The sequence below is a fragment of the Osmia lignaria genome, chromosome 13, assembly GCF_051020975.1.
Source record: "Osmia lignaria lignaria isolate PbOS001 chromosome 13, iyOsmLign1, whole genome shotgun sequence".
Classification (NCBI taxonomy): Eukaryota; Metazoa; Arthropoda; class Insecta; order Hymenoptera; family Megachilidae; genus Osmia; species Osmia lignaria.
The window spans coordinates 8,758,684-8,773,886 of NC_135044.1; the positions used below are offsets into that span (position 1 = coordinate 8,758,684).

General features: G+C 33.3%; 3 protein-coding genes across 11 annotated transcripts; 2 read left to right on the plus strand and 1 right to left on the minus strand.

The window, feature by feature from the left end:
• Positions 1-107: 107 nt before the first annotated feature.
• Rbpn-5 (Rab GTPase-binding effector protein rabaptin-5) lies at positions 108-3,446 on the minus strand. Of its 2 annotated transcripts, none has more exons than XM_034319421.2 (9): positions 3,099-3,446; positions 2,824-2,931; positions 2,309-2,754; positions 1,632-2,128; positions 1,178-1,480; positions 872-1,091; positions 694-804; positions 398-612; positions 108-323 (listed from the first exon to the last, which is right to left on the minus strand). In XM_034319421.2, exons 1-8 carry the CDS (start codon positions 3,142-3,144, stop codon positions 445-447), a joined length of 1,899 nt encoding a protein of 632 aa, XP_034175312.1. In that variant the 5' UTR covers positions 3,145-3,446; the 3' UTR covers positions 108-323; positions 398-444. The 2 variants fall into 2 exon arrangements, with proteins under 2 accessions (XP_034175312.1, XP_034175313.1); XM_034319422.2 differs by having other exon boundaries at positions 109-323; positions 2,321-2,754.
• Positions 3,447-4,515: 1,069 nt separating this feature from the next.
• LOC117602005 (zinc finger FYVE domain-containing protein 1) lies at positions 4,516-8,455 on the plus strand. 2 transcript variants are annotated; one of them, XM_034319418.2, is made up of 7 exons: positions 4,516-4,942; positions 5,303-5,773; positions 5,843-6,109; positions 6,214-6,586; positions 6,666-6,927; positions 7,008-7,455; positions 7,535-8,455. In XM_034319418.2, exons 2-7 carry the CDS (start codon positions 5,326-5,328, stop codon positions 7,756-7,758), a joined length of 2,022 nt encoding a protein of 673 aa, XP_034175309.2. In that variant the 5' UTR covers positions 4,516-4,942; positions 5,303-5,325; the 3' UTR covers positions 7,759-8,455. The 2 variants fall into 2 exon arrangements, with proteins under 2 accessions (XP_034175309.2, XP_034175310.2); XM_034319419.2 differs by lacking the exon at positions 4,516-4,942 and adding an exon at positions 4,951-5,089.
• Positions 8,456-8,616: 161 nt separating this feature from the next.
• Positions 8,617-14,547, plus strand: LOC117602007 (uncharacterized). 7 transcript variants are annotated; one of them, XM_034319423.2, is made up of 6 exons: positions 8,617-8,744; positions 10,449-10,846; positions 10,937-11,367; positions 11,445-11,757; positions 11,873-11,978; positions 12,058-14,547. In XM_034319423.2, the coding sequence occupies exons 2-6, from the start codon at positions 10,474-10,476 to the stop codon at positions 12,332-12,334; spliced, it is 1,500 nt and encodes a 499-aa protein (XP_034175314.1). In that variant the 5' UTR covers positions 8,617-8,744; positions 10,449-10,473; the 3' UTR covers positions 12,335-14,547. The 7 variants fall into 7 exon arrangements, with proteins under 7 accessions (XP_034175314.1, XP_034175319.1, XP_034175320.1 ...); XM_034319428.2 differs by having other exon boundaries at positions 10,940-11,367; XM_034319429.2 differs by having other exon boundaries at positions 8,618-8,744; positions 10,940-11,367; positions 11,445-11,748.
• Positions 14,548-15,203: the final 656 nt, after the last annotated feature.

The window sequence follows — 15,203 nt, forward strand, 5'->3', positions numbered from 1 at the left end:
ATGAATTTACTCCCCATAATTTTTTTTTTAATGTTTTAAAAATGACTAAAAGAAACGAATTACCATGTCGAATAAAATTTGTAACATATTTTAATAGGTATGTAATGCTGGTTTTAATAATGTAAATAACAAGATAATAGATAAATATTCATAAATTTTTGAATAACTGACATACATTTAAAAGCTTTAATTTTTTAAATTACAATAAACATTAAGTAGTACATACTTTGTATTTACATGATATTTATTTTATCACTCCAGTTGTCAGGTAATAGGAATCTTTATCTAGCCCCCTCTTGAACTAACAGCATTTCTACATTTTCCTGCAATAAAACATAATTAAGTATTATTAAATTTACTTGATAATACTATACGTACAAATTGTGCAATCAATTACCAGAATCGGTATTGCACATCTTGTTGGATTGGTTTTTAGAATATTTATTAATCAGGTGTGTGTGGTGGTTCTTGGCTAAAATATGGTGCTGTATCTTGCACCAACAATGTATGGCAAACATCACAGACTCTGGATGGTCTTTGTTTCGGTCCACTTTTCACAACATGTGAAAGACAAGACTGACAAAATATATGGCCACAATGACGGCAATGCACCTGTAAAGACATCTCGGTTATCAAACGCGTACAGATATCAAGTACTTTTATTATTTAGATTTACCGTTACATTAACATTACCTTCTTTTTTGTTACCGTGAACGCAGTATGACAACTAGGACATTCTTCAACATCCTCCTCGTGTTGCCATCTAACTTCACTACCAGCTTGTCTAATTCTTTCTAATTGTACCTGTTATCAACGACAACATTAATAACTTAACAATTTTGATCGTGCATCGTCGTTAATATAATAATACCTGTAACGATTGCGATAACCTAACAAAATCTTTTTGAACTGCTTCGCTAGTATCTAGCTCTTGTTGAAGACTAGTAACTCTTTGTCGTAGTTCGGCTATTTTTAATTCGGCTTCTATATTTTCGTTCGTAACAGTGTCCAGTTGCTTTTCTAAACGTCCGATCTTTTCTTTCCTCTCGACAAGTGATCGATGATCCCGCACATATGTATCCAATTGTGTTCTAAAAAAAAGAAACAAAAAAACACTGTTACTAAAATTGTAAGAACCTTAACAGAGTTACCGGAACAAACTGGAAAGGTACTCTACCTTAGTCCACTAATTTCATTTTTTAATACAAGTATTTCCTGTTCCTTTATTCTGCTTTCCTGTTCCTTTACTCTACTTTCCTGTTCCATTTGTTCATGAAGTAATGTCACTTCATACCGTAACGTCTCTTCCTTTTCTTGTGCAACCTCTTGGGCAACTTTAGCGGTAATCAAGTCTTCCCGCATTTTTAAAAGACTAACATGTAATTCCTCGACGTTATTAGGCATGTTGATACTTTCACTCTGTAGTTGCTGGGAATGCTTGCTCTGTTTACCAACAAGATTTTCATTTTCCTTTTGAAGTCTGCAAAGATTCAACTAGATTTTCAATAAAATTTTGTCAGGAATATCAGAATAAAAGAAATTACTTTTCTACGAGTAAAATGAGAAACAATAAATTAAATGGGAAATGAATAAGAAAATAAATGCTTAAATGTTATTACAAATTTTCTTACGCTATTAGGTGTCTTTGTACTTCTTCTCGGCGTCGAGTCAACTTCACAAGTTCATCTTTCACATTTTTTTGAACTTGTTCGAAAGTTTTTCTTAATTCCGTCACAGTTTGTTGTAAGGTTTGCGAGGTAACCGTGAGTTCAGCCACTTTGATTTTATGCTCTTCCTTTTTCTCGTTCCATTTCTCCTCCATCTCTTTACGGAATTCCACTTCTTTAGCCAAGTCTTCTTTCTGCACTTGCAACTGGCGTTCAGAGTCTAACAGCTGTCTTTCTAAATCTTTAGCAGTCGCCTGTATCTTAACTAATTGTGCTTCGTAATTTATACACATATCACACGTTGTTTCGGAGGAATCTGATTCTTGTTGCCTTCTTTGTAACTGTGCCTCTTTACATTTCTGTAATTCATCGTCCGTCGCTCTCAGTTTCTCTTTTAAGGCTTTTATCTCTTCCTCGAGCGGCACTACCAGTGAACGTAAAACTTCTGCATCTTCCTGTGCCTATAAAGCAATAGTTTCTAATATTTTGCACACCTATGTGAAATCGGTAAAAAAACAAGTAATAAAATAAACACCTCAGAATGATCTATTAAATGATTAATGAACACTTTCTGAAATGTAGTGCCACTCTATAAATTCATTGCAGAAAAGTTCAAAAACCATAGTTTCAAGCTTACGTACATATCTTTTTACCTTCCTCATGCTTTCCTCGAGATTGTCAGGACCTAAAGACAAAGCGTCTGCCCCTAGTTGAGAAACTACTTTTCGAGCTATTGTTTTCGTTACGGTAGACAATGATATTTGTGGCCCATCTATAGGTGGATCACGAGGTAATTGTGACTTTAATAACACATTTTCTTCTTGTAACTTAGAAAGAGTCATTTTTAACTTAGACACCTCTGCATCTAATTGTTTTCGCGAACAGGAAGATTCCTCCACTGTTTCGTGTATAACCCTTTGCAACGACGCTATCTCCTCCTGAGCCTTTCTTTTCTCTATAAGTATATCATTTTGAATTTTTAAATCTGCTACAACCAGTTGACTCTTTGCTTCGTCCAATTCATTTCTTAGTTTTGCATTTTCTTCTTGTAGACACGTGTTATCTTCTAACCTTCTCTTTAACTCCTCTACAAATAAAGTTTGTTAGTATTATAATGTAATGATTGTGGATTATTCTTCGCGTAGATTAAATTTACCTTCTTTCTGGAGAAATAATTCCTTCATTTTAGCTCTCTGAATATTAAATTCTTCTCGCATCTTAACATTTTCTGATTCCAATCTATTTATTTTTTCCTGTAGATCCTCTAAATTGTAACAAATACTTTATTCGAAACATTTTCATACAAAGAACAAGTTGTAGTTGTAATAATTTCAAAAAGATGGTTTTACGTTTTTTTAAATTAACCAAGGTAAATGTCACTAATATGAAACGAAAGGAACATTTGTAAGATTACTATCGCATCGAACGTACCACTTCCATTCATGTCGATCGTATTAACCTGCGTGTGGTTCTCCATTGTTCAGTGATTTAACGTAGTTAAACAAAATTTTGTTAGGGTGGGTCACTGTCTTTCGTGTAAGATAGAAAAACGTATTTTGAAATTCTCCTCGGTTGAATCTTTCGATGACATTATGGTACACGTGCCGGCAGCAGCTCTTAGATTTCACTGACATTCATTCTTTCGATGAGGCCAGGATCGCGATCACGCGTTACCACAAAGAACGACTTTCTGTTCGCCAAAACATAAAATGAACCTCAACAGTTTAGCACTTTAGCGGTCTACTAGCGGTGCATTATCACCACTTCCTCATCAATCGGTATCGATATTTTGCACAGTATATATTCGATAATCGAGTCGTTACAATCGATTATTTTAATATCTCGTTTGCAGCATGATTGCTTTTAAAATTACGCGCGGTACTGAAATGAAATTAATCCACGCTACAATTAAATATAAATCATTAATATTTCTGATCAACTGAACCAGTTACGATAGGATAATTACAGGATAAATTAACTTAAACTTGTTTATATTAAATTATGCAAGCCTGTATTGTATTTTTCGTTATGTAAAATATAATCCAATAACAAAGTATTAGGGAAACGTACTACACGATGTTTTTAGAACTGCTATTTATTTACAGAAACTTTTCTTATGTAATTTATAAACATTTTCTTTATCGATTTTGTTTACGAACATAATACGTAAATTGTTGTACAGCACTGAGCATGGTAGGTTTTCCCACGAAAAATGGCGACACCCCCTCTCCTTCCCGCAACCTTCCGATCCTGCTAAGAGGCTGCCCCTTCTTCGGGCTACCATTTCTCACGAAAGCAGTCCCGAGACGAGTGATGTAGTATGGGAGGGGGCCCCATATATGCATATACAGTGTGATTCACTCACTACCCAAGACAAAAGCCATGCTGAACAATCGAACCCTGCTGTTTTTGCGGGTAAAGAGACCCAGGGGGCCATATTGTCGGACCCAAAATTGCTCTGTGTGTGTTTATGGCTGAAACGCAGGCAAGAATCGGAGCAGCAGGGTTCCATTGTGCGGCACGACTTTTATCTTATGTAGTGAGAGAATCACCCTGTAGTTAGGTAGGTATAGGCTGTGCCCTCTCCGCGCATGCGCATAAGCGCTTACGCGGGAGAATTCGAATTGATATTTATTATATTGTTTATATTTTTTATCTATAAACTAAATTTTATAATATTTAATACTTAAAAATTATATATTCTTTTTAAATCACTTTTAACATTAATATAAAAATTCCTGCTACTTTTTTAACATCATTTTTCTAGGGAAAAGCCTACTTTGTTCGATTCTGCACCTATGTGTATGTATAATCATATCTTATCTTCCGTAAAAGTGATAATTCGCAGCATTAAGTAGCGTAATATTTATTATCAAGATGAAAATGAAAATGCAATAATAATTTATATGTTTCACTATATACGAACATAAGCTTATGCAGCTTTCGTAAATAGCGTTGCAATTGTAAAACCGTTCATAACTAAATTGCAGTTTGTATGTACATAAAGTATCCTGAAATATGTACTGTAAATAGAAAAGAGAACAGAGAATGTTAGCCTTGAAGTACTTTCGATTGCAACTCGAGTGATTTTCAAAGAGTTGCCTGTTGCGATCGACGAATCCGGTGCACTGCATCGATTGTTAGTGATAAATGTGTCATCGATGAACATTTAATTTTTGGGATCGTTCAAAATTCTTCGATGGTTTTAAATCTTCATGAACCTGGACCGTTATGTCGCTACACTGTTTAAATCAAAGTCGTTGATTCTTGGAAAGGTAAGGCCGCCATATCAGCATCTGTCAATTTGCGCAGTTAACCGGGTGTAGAACTGCATCGAACGTGTTTTTTTTTATGCGTCATCATGAAGTAACGTATTATTTATTGGCACGCTGATATGTTATTATGCTTGAAACATTTTATCTGTAAGTTGCTTATCTATTGATACTTTCTAGTGTTATTGTACTTCGACGCGACCGTTAAATCGTAAATAATTTCAGACAAATTTCTGTTGTTTTGATGTTGATTTAACTTGTCAGCAACAAACGATATTAAAGCATTTCAGTACATCTGTCTAAACTGTAACATTTTCTCATGTATAAGACAATGTGAATGTTGAATATTATCTGTTATTTCAGAAGTAACATTGTTCAACTGCATCATGAGTGCATTATGGAGAGAATATAAACTGGAGGCCACTGGACCAGCTATTATGGAAAGTCTGGATAGTATGTGTATTTGCAACAGAAATGGACATCATACCAGTTATAATTTTATAAATGGAGTTTCTGAAAATGGAGTATATATGAAATGTCAGTGTAACGAGCGTAGGAGTTTCTTATTAATAGATGGACAAGAAAATCTTAGGGTTTCCAGTGCGGAACAATTTGTTGAAAAGTTAAATTGTGATCAAAAAGATCTGAAAGTAAAAGTGATATCGATTTTTGGGAATACCGGCGATGGCAAGAGTCATACGTTGAATCAGACATTTTTTAAAGGAGAAGAAGTCTTTAAGACTTCAAACGATCAAAGCTCTTGTACATTAGGTGTTTGGGTTGCGTTTGATCCAGTTCTTAAAGTGATTTGTTTGGATACAGAAGGTTTACTAGGTAATAAACTTTATATCTGTGCGGTACGTAGTTAAAATTTTATACATGATACATTTTACCTCTGTCTAGGTGTTACTATGCACGAGAATGAAAGAACAAGACTGTTGCTTAAAGTGCTTGCTGTGTCCGATATTGTTGTATATAGGACACAATCGGAAAGACTAAACAGGGATTTATTTATGTTTCTCGGTAGTGCTTCAAGAGCTTATAGTCAACATTTTCAAGCTGCTTTACAAGCAATAGGACAAAGAGAAGGAGTTTCAAACTCTTTAAGTGCCCTGGGACCAAGCATTATAGTATTACATGAAACTAGATACACCAGACCTTTGACCAATAGTACATATTGCTACATTCTCAGATTAACAGTAATTTCAAAATAAGTCTATTCGCAAATTCAAATATCTGTTCCTTAACAAATATATTATATTTTTCTGTCGCAGATGGTGTAGAAAGTGCAGAAGACATTCTTATAACGCGATTTGCTCAAATGAAACTTGAAACAGAAGCATATAGTTCCATAAAATATGTTGGTTTACATACAACTAACTCCACAACCGATTACGAACCTTTGCAAAATGCTATTAAGAAGGAATTAAATAATACATCTGTTCGATCAGCTAGGAAACCACATTTAGTTTATAATACATTAAGAGTATTAAATGATCAGTTTTCTGGGGAAATGGAAAATTTCACTGACATTTTATTTCCTGATCAGTATTTTACCTGTCCTGTTAAATGTCTTAGCTGTGGATGCAGATGTAGTAATAGCATGGGACACCTTAGAGAGGATAAACCTCACAGTAGTAATACCAGGTCAGCCTTACAGTCATTTATTATTTACAGTTTAATTAATAAATATTTAAAATTTCTTAACTTATATGTATTTTATTAGGTGTCGGTACCAGCATCAGTATGAAAATTTAGTATATATATGTAAAAAGTGTTACAGCAATGGCAATGAAGTACAAGTTATAAAACGAATTCAAACAGAAAACGATAATAGTTGGTATGGATTAGTCAAGTATGCATGGTCAGGAGATGTAATAGAGTGTCCACATTGTGGAGAAATATATAGAAGTCGTCAATATTGGTATGGTAATAAAAATCCGGAAGAATTCGCCGTTCTTACCGAAGTTACACATGTATGGAATACGGTATGTTGGCAACGCATATTACATTATGAAACTTTCCAAATATAATTATGCTTTCTGAAAGTACCAATTATGTTTCCTAGGCAAATAATTCAGTAACGACTCAAAACACAGCACAAAGGGTAATCGATGGCGTGTCATATATTACTGAAGCTGTAACTAACGTTTCGTTACAACCAACAAAGGTGCTGTCAGCATGGGTTGCGGACCAGGTAGCACCATCTTACTGGAGACCTAATAACGAAATCAAACACTGTCACAAGTGTAAAACGATATTTGGATCAACGGATACGAAACATCATTGCCGAGCATGTGGCGAAGGCTTTTGTTCGCAGTGTTCATCCAAAACAAAGTGTGTTCCATTTAGAAATTGGCGCACACCAGTACGAGTCTGTGATATCTGTTATAATAAAGATACAAATTCCAATGAAGAAACTACGGAATCTTCGGATGATGTGAGCGCCAGAAAAGTATCAGAACAAGTAGTATCTACTCTAAGCGCAGTTGGAAGTGTTTTGAATTATTCGAAATGTAAGATGTCATATGTACGAAATGCAATTATTATTAAAATATCCAAAGTATATCATTTTAACATTTTTATTTTATTTAGCGTTCATAAAGGACACAGTTCGACCCTCTTATTGGATTCCCGATTCAGAAGTTGTCAGTTGTTGCATATGCTACCAGAATTTTTCTGCAGCACTTCCTCTACATCATTGCCGAGATTGTGGACGTGGAGTGTGCCAAGATTGTTCGCAACATCGTAAGCCTGTACCGCATAGGGGTTGGGATAAACCAGTACGTGTATGTGATTCTTGTATAAAAATTGACTAAGAGATAGATAAAACGTTGATAGAACGTGACTTTGTTTCAAATATTGTTGATTGTATCTGCACAATATACAAAACTAAACATTCATAAAACGAAAAAATATTTTTTTCAAATTTTGTATAAACCTCTTGCAAGTCATACATATTATCTGACGAGATTTCTATATATTCTTGTAGCTTCTATTTTCATCGTGAAATTAAACATTTTTTGTCATTGGATCAATTAAAAATGAATGTTTTAATACATTGTTGTAAAGGACTTTTCCTATGGATTGTGCCATGAATGTATCTATCTTTTCTACAAAACGTGTTATAAAAAAAAATGATTATAATTTATTATTAAACACAAAAAAAATCGAACGTATTGTACATACTGTTAAGGAAGTAATTACTAAAGTTATAATATCACAGTATAAAGTATAGTGCAGTATATTGTAGCAGTATGTATGACATTATAATAGTATGAAATAATATTCTTATGAACGATACGAGGCGAATTGTTACTAGTATCGCGGTTTATTGTAACTGTTTTATCTTTTTTTTAATTAAGATTTCAAACAAAGCATTTGTCGATTTTATTTAGTATAATTCTCAGTATCTTTATGGTTTGATATTTAAAGAGAAAAAAAAGAGGAAGAAAGTAAGAAACTATTAATTTTTGTTGAGCTATGTAAATCATACGGGTTTAAGATGACAAAATAAATTGTAAAATCTTAAACGAAGTAACTATCTTTGTTACTAATCCCTCATTAATTATAGTACGCACACACAAATAATTTCAATGAACGATAACGTTGATGATATCGTAGTTTCCCGGGTAAATAATTAAATGCGATAAATCGATGTTTTTCGATTCGATACGAGACGTTTCGGCAACCACGTGATGACGTCAAAATATGGCGTCTCAATCAGCTGGGTGTTGTGTAGAGTGTGCTTGAAATGCCCGTCTTTAGAAAACCTACGAGGACTGCCGTCTGTCTACTCAAATACGTGAGTTGTTCGGAAACTTTATACAGTTTTCCTTTTCCCGTTCATTCGTAAATAATGAAGATTAAACGTGTACCGATAAGCGAACGCCAGGTTAAAAACCAGAAAGACGCAAAACGCTGTTTCATTTTTTAAGCATTCCAATTTGATTTTCATCAAAGAATATCGAGAAAATTGTGAAAATCTTAGTAACATAATATAAAGTGATTATTAATTCATGAAGTGGCGCATCGAAATCTTTATTTTCTCTAAATTTAACGTCACAAAAGATGACGCAAAAGTAATAATATATAAAATATGTTTGGTAGATGAACATTCTCAGTGTGCTCGAATCCTATTTTCACAGTACAAATTCTGATTTCTATATTATACTTATGAACGCGTTAAAAAATATGTGTTCCTTAAATGTAATGTTGATACCGTGTGCAAGCGATGCCGTGGCCATTTTCATGTGTGCTCCAGTTTCGTAATCATTATCAACTCCATATTTGAATTCAACAAGTAATGCAGTGGCGTGTTTCGTTTATTCACGAATTTTTGTGCCGCTTCGCGAGGTGCCAGTTCATTGACAATGCATTCATTTTCACATTTTCATTCCGACTGTGCAGCCGCGAGAAAAATCATTGCAAGGAATAAACGTAATTTCTCAAAATATGTACGTCTGTGAAAAATCTGTTTATCGCATTCCACGTAGGTCGGATTTTATGTGAATACTATAATCGTGATATAACAAATGCGAAGTGGAACGAAAATCGTTTAAAAATGACTCCGAAAGTGATCCTAGGTACGAAACACTGTTAATAAGGACAACAAACGTGTTGAAAAACTGGTGCGCTGCGTGGACGCCATTTTTATTAAAATTCGTTTTAAAGTATATTATTGCTATGAAGAATTCAGTGAATTGGAACACGTGTGCAGTGTTTGCAACGCCGTTAATTGCAGTGCAAGATAACGTGAAAATTGGTGGGGAATCAATTGAGCCTGTTAAAGTTTATTTTCGATACCAATGCGTTCGCAATAGGGCGGCCATTTTGTCGCTTATTAGTGGATAAACAAATGACGATGTTGATACTCTGGGTTCGAGGCTGTAGGCACGTCAGACGCGCGAAAATTCAATTTTATTTCCCACGTAATATTTTTTTGTAATTACAGTATTCGTACATAAATACCAAAAATAAAAAATGACACCAATTCTTGAACTGCTAAAACAAATATTTCCTACATGATACTAGTACTGAATTTTATTTAATTTCTTAGATTCTGCATATGTATGTCACATGACGATTCTATTCAATTTCTTCCATAACTGATAAAAATTTCTTTTCACGATAAATAATGAAGAAAATTCAGCTTGAAAGCGAATCGGAGTATAGAAGACGTAACTACGTTGCTAGGATTACGAAGAAGCTGTTGCTTGGCGACAGTGATTCTGCTTCGTTGCTGACCGAATCATCGACGCTTATCAGTTCTCCCCGCTTCGCAGACTAAACATCCTTTCCCTTAAAAACCGAAAGAAGCATTTATTGTTAGCGTTGAATTTATTGTTTAAATATTTCTTTTTCTATTTTTTATAACACGTTGAAAGTTTAATGTTTTGTTATTATGAAAATAATGTAAAATAATAAAATAATTTTGAAACCTTAACAATGCGTAATTACATGGTAATTAATTTAATAGTTAATCGAGAAATCTAATGTTATTTTTCAGTGACAAAAATAGTACTTGAGACAATATGCCACCGGATAGACCAGATGCATCAGGTGCAGAAACTGAAATAGGACTGAGTAGTACTCAGGTTCTGAATTTTGGAGAAACAGTATACAAAATGAAAGAAAAAGAAAACACAAATGCTTTGGTTGAAACAAATTCAACAGATGAACTCTCTATGTCTGAAAAGTCCGTAGAGAAAAATAGTCAGTCGGACGATGATCTAACTTCTTTGAGTTGGCTCCATCAACAGAATTTATTAAAGGGCTTGGATATTTCGAATCCTACTAAAGATACCAAAAATGAGAATGTTTTAAACAATAATGTTTGTGATGATACAGCAGATTTTTCTGAAAATACAAATTCTGTTTCAAGTTTAGATGATGGTTACTGTCCAGGTAATAGCAATATCTTTTTTTTTTCTTACTTTTATCTAATAAACAAAGTGGTATTAGTTAAATATCATGTTCTTTTTCTCACTGTCACAGCAGATAATAATGGCAGGATAAATAACTCAACATCTCATGGTAATAGTCAAAGCTATCAGCATTCAAATAAAAATGGTCAAAAGTCAATCTTTCAGGAGTCGGTAAAAAATCATTATAATAGTTCACAAAATAATCAAACAAAGATTTCTTTGAACAACAATAATCTGCCAGTTTCGAATCGCAACAAACACCCTACTCATATACCATATGATCCTCATTTGCACAGAAACAGTAAACCACCATATTCATTTTCTTGTTTAATTTTCATGGCTATCGAAGATAGCCCTGTAAAAGCTCTACCAGTCAAGGAAGTATATGCGTGGATTTTGGATCACTTTCCATATTTTAGGAATGCTCCAACTGGATGGAAAAATTCTGTTAGACATAATTTGAGCCTAAATAAGTGTTTCCGCAAAGTAGAGAAAGCACCGGTAAGTATTTCGTTTTGTCCTTCCGTACAATCCAAAAAACACAAATTATTAACAGTAATTTCTTTTTTTTTTTTCAGAATTTAGGCAAAGGTTCATTATGGATGGTAGATGCTCAGTATCGTCCAAATCTGATACAAGCATTATCTCGTGCTCCTTTCCCTCCTCCTACGGCTCAAACACTCTCTTCGTCAGAAAAGCCTCAAAAAAAGAATACAAGTACACGCCTTCCAGATCCTATTCTCTTTCCATATCTTTCCAAAAGACTGGCATCAAGTAACATTACCGATAACACAGACACTGAAGTAGATAGCGATGTAGATGCAGCAGCTGCTGCAATGCTTTCTTTCAAACATGGACCTATTATTTTAAATCACAATAAAGGTATTGAAGGTATTCGATAGTGTGAATAATATTACCTTCTTAGATATATTTATAATAATAATAATAAAAATAGAGTAATTGTATTTATACAATATGTATTCTAAATTTGACGATACCTTTGCAGATCGTAAAAGAAAAGTACCGGAATCGGAAGTGTTGGTTCCCGTAATCACCAGGAGCTCCAGTGAAGATCATACTTATAGTTGTATTACCTCAGTAAGACAAGAAAGGTAAGGATATAATTATAATATTCAAATAATTTTCACTATGGAAATACAAATTATACATTTTTTCTGTTCATCTTTTAAGCAAATATTCGAGGAAAGAAACGAATCCCGATTTTGATGAGCAGAGGAAATTAGTAGAAGGGGTAGACGCGCTTCTGAACTTAGCAGGTGTTACTGCACCACTTAATCACAATAGGACACATCATGTACAAGGTAGTAATTCAACGCCAAAGTCTGAGGGTACATCAAAGTTGAAAAAACGTTCAGCTCCGAACGATTACTCGAATCCACCCGAGAAAAGGCGTAAACATTGGCCGAAATGGAGTGAAGGGAAGCGGTATTTAAAACAAATTATATAAACATTTTGATTGTGTGTATATACAGCATTGAAAACTTTTAATTTTGTTTCCACATCGAACGGGAAATCTGTTTTAAAATCGTGTCTTTAATATGAGTTTCGAGACAACGGACTTAACTTTACATCATTGACAATGAATCAATTGTCTTTCGAATACGACTAACGTCAGTAAAGATTTGCATCGAAGTTATTGCCATTTTTAGGCAAGTAAAGGGGGATTAAAGTGAAAGAGACGCGATGTTATTGTAACGCGTACGAAAGAAAGAAAGAAATAATGTGTGTCAGGTGCATTTCTATTGAAAGAAACAAAGGAAAGCGAGGGAAGCAAAAATTGGCGGACGCTCAGGGTTTAGAACTCGCTATATGCCAAAATGAATTCAGTAGCATTAAGCAACAAGCAATAATAGGGAGATAATGTTAAAAATTAACTTTCTCAACATGTTATTTAAAACATGATACAACTAAACAGTTTATGGAATGTCAATGAAGAAAACTATCGTCTACTAAAACTAAAATAACGATAAACTTTTTAGACCTGTTGTGACAATTATACATATTAATTAATAGAGAGTTTAATTAATGATAATAGAGTTCTATATTAGGTTTTTTTGTAGATATGTATAGAAATATAATTGATATCTATTCGATAGAGAAATTGATAATATATTTAAAAAGAAGATTATATATATATATATACACGTACACATACATATTATTCATGTTCACACACGTGCTCATTTGTTTACATTCGGAATACATCTGGTCATTGTACGCAGCTGTATGTGTAAAACGTGTGCCGGGAAAAAGGAAAAGAAGAAAAAAAAACTATCAATAACAAAAATTCGAAATCGCAATACACCAAAATATGGATTTGAAATGTGGAAAATAATTATCATTTCATGCCTTTTTCTACTCTCTTCGTGGCTTTTGAAATGATTTTCAACAATGCTGTACATATGTAGATCCTATAATGTATGCATAGACCAGTTTCAAAATTTTCTTAAAGGATATGTATATCAGTAACGAATTGATAACATTGATTGGAACGTAATATGTGTAAAATAAGAGGTCAACATATTTTTATATAAAAAAGATATTTAAAAAAAAAAAAAAAAATGAATATTATCTATAATATTAAGAACCTTGTGAATACCTGATAAATAATGATATATATATACAGTGCGTGCGCCTAAGCGCGTGCATATGTGTGTGTGTGGTAAAATAATGATGAAAAACTGGTCTTGTATACATTAATATATAGTTCTATATAGAGAGAACGTATATTTTTACAGGGCACTGCCCGCGTGATAAAAGCTCTTCCTAATAATTGCTAAAAAAAAAAACACAGTTCATTAGCTTAAATCATTTTACTAATTGTATTTTGCGTGACACTACAAACACAGCATGGTAGCGCAGCCTGAACAATCCATGTGTTTAAGATCACATGCCATATAATGTAAAATCCTTGTTAAACGAATAACTGCATAATCTTATCACTTATCTCAATAGTTGAAAGTACTCACTGGAAGAAATGCTTGGTTACCAATTTAAAATGGCAAAATTTTAAATCGGAGATATTTCTAGTCTTATGACTATATATATGTATATACACAGATATATATATATATATATATATATGTAAACATAAAAACCTATGAATTATTAGGTTGATGATAAATGCTATTTAAGCGTCACAGTTGCAAAATAAGAATAAATTATTACTTGTAATATATGTTTACTGCTGGTTCAGATATATTCAGACATAAAACTCATAACTACTGCTTTTAAAAAGAAACAAAAAAAAAAAGAAACAAAGGTGCAATTTAGTTTAATTTATTAACTATACATTGTTTATCGTCTAATGTTTAATTCTTAGTTGCGTCTAAAAATTTGTAATTTGCCTGATAGTAAATTAATTAAGCGAAGAACTGCGATATTTTGTTGGCGAAGTGATGTAGTTTCAATCAGTAAGGATGTTGCACTTAACAAATTACAGTTGTTATTAATGTAAAAATGATAATTAATTTAGCGTCATGAAAAAGGTACATTTTAAAGGACAAATGTTGACACAAGGCGCGCTGCCAGAACGTTTTATGTGATTGTAGCTAGTCAAGCTACAGATTAAAAATCCAAGATGAAAGGTGCGAGGAAGAATGCCATGTTATAAACGATCAAGGAATTTGAATTTTTGAGATATATATATATATATACATACATGCATACATTCATAAATTTTATGTAAACGTTAAACTAATCTATTTACTGCACGTACTTGTATGCTTTAAAAGCCCATGTCTTCAAGCTCAAGACTGGGCAGTTCTTTTCGAAATTTGTATACACACAAGTAAGACCAGCTTTTTGTAGATTTTATGTTTTTCTATTTGTCTGTGATATTATTACAAATTTAAACGTACCTTGTTATTGTTGTTGTTATATTTTGGTGAAACAGAAGTTTTAGAGCTTTATAAGTTTTATCAGTTAGATAAAGGAAAAGGTGTTCCCATGGTTTTCTGATAATATTAATTGGCATTCTTGCTGACACCTAAACATTCTGATCTAGATGGATAAACTGGCATCTTTAAATTAATAATATATATATATATATTGAAAGTAATATCACAGTTTTCACTATCTGTTGAAACTTTTAGTCTAGCTTTCGTTTGCTATGACTGAAGATCTGTTCTTCCACGTAGTTTATTCTAATCTAATTAACTAGGGGGTGGGATGCCATTTATAGTAAATAGTGATGTAGCTAATCGATCCGTCACAAATTAGAGTAATCGGTTAGTGATGCAACATAAAGCAATACACCAGTACATCCTGATATTGGGCAAAATACTCTTGGTCAGCCGGTCAATGGGAAACACCTA

Bases quoted from the DNA above. Each gene is read 5' to 3' on its own strand.
- Rbpn-5 (XM_034319421.2), bottom strand. From the start codon at position 3,144: ATGGAGAACCACACGCAGGTTAATACGATCGACATGAATGGAAGTG. The intron at 1,092-1,177 runs GTAGAGTACCTT...TCTTTTTTTTAG, and splicing joins AATGAAATTAGTGGACTAAG to AACACAATTGGATACATATG. The intron at 613-693 runs GTAATGTTAATG...ATGTCTTTACAG, and splicing joins TCACGGTAACAAAAAAGAAG to GTGCATTGCCGTCATTGTGG.
- LOC117602005 (XM_034319418.2), top strand. From the start codon at position 5,326: ATGAGTGCATTATGGAGAGAATATAAACTGGAGGCCACTGGACCAGCT. The intron at 6,928-7,007 runs GTATGTTGGCAA...TATGTTTCCTAG, and splicing joins TTACACATGTATGGAATACG to GCAAATAATTCAGTAACGAC. The intron at 7,456-7,534 runs GTAAGATGTCAT...TATTTTATTTAG, and splicing joins TGTTTTGAATTATTCGAAAT to CGTTCATAAAGGACACAGTT.
- LOC117602007 (XM_034319423.2), top strand. From the start codon at position 10,474: ATGCCACCGGATAGACCAGATGCATCAGGTGCAGAAACTGAAATAGGA. The intron at 10,847-10,936 runs GTAATAGCAATA...TCACTGTCACAG, and splicing joins AGATGATGGTTACTGTCCAG to CAGATAATAATGGCAGGATA. The intron at 11,368-11,444 runs GTAAGTATTTCG...TTTTTTTTTCAG, and splicing joins GCAAAGTAGAGAAAGCACCG to AATTTAGGCAAAGGTTCATT.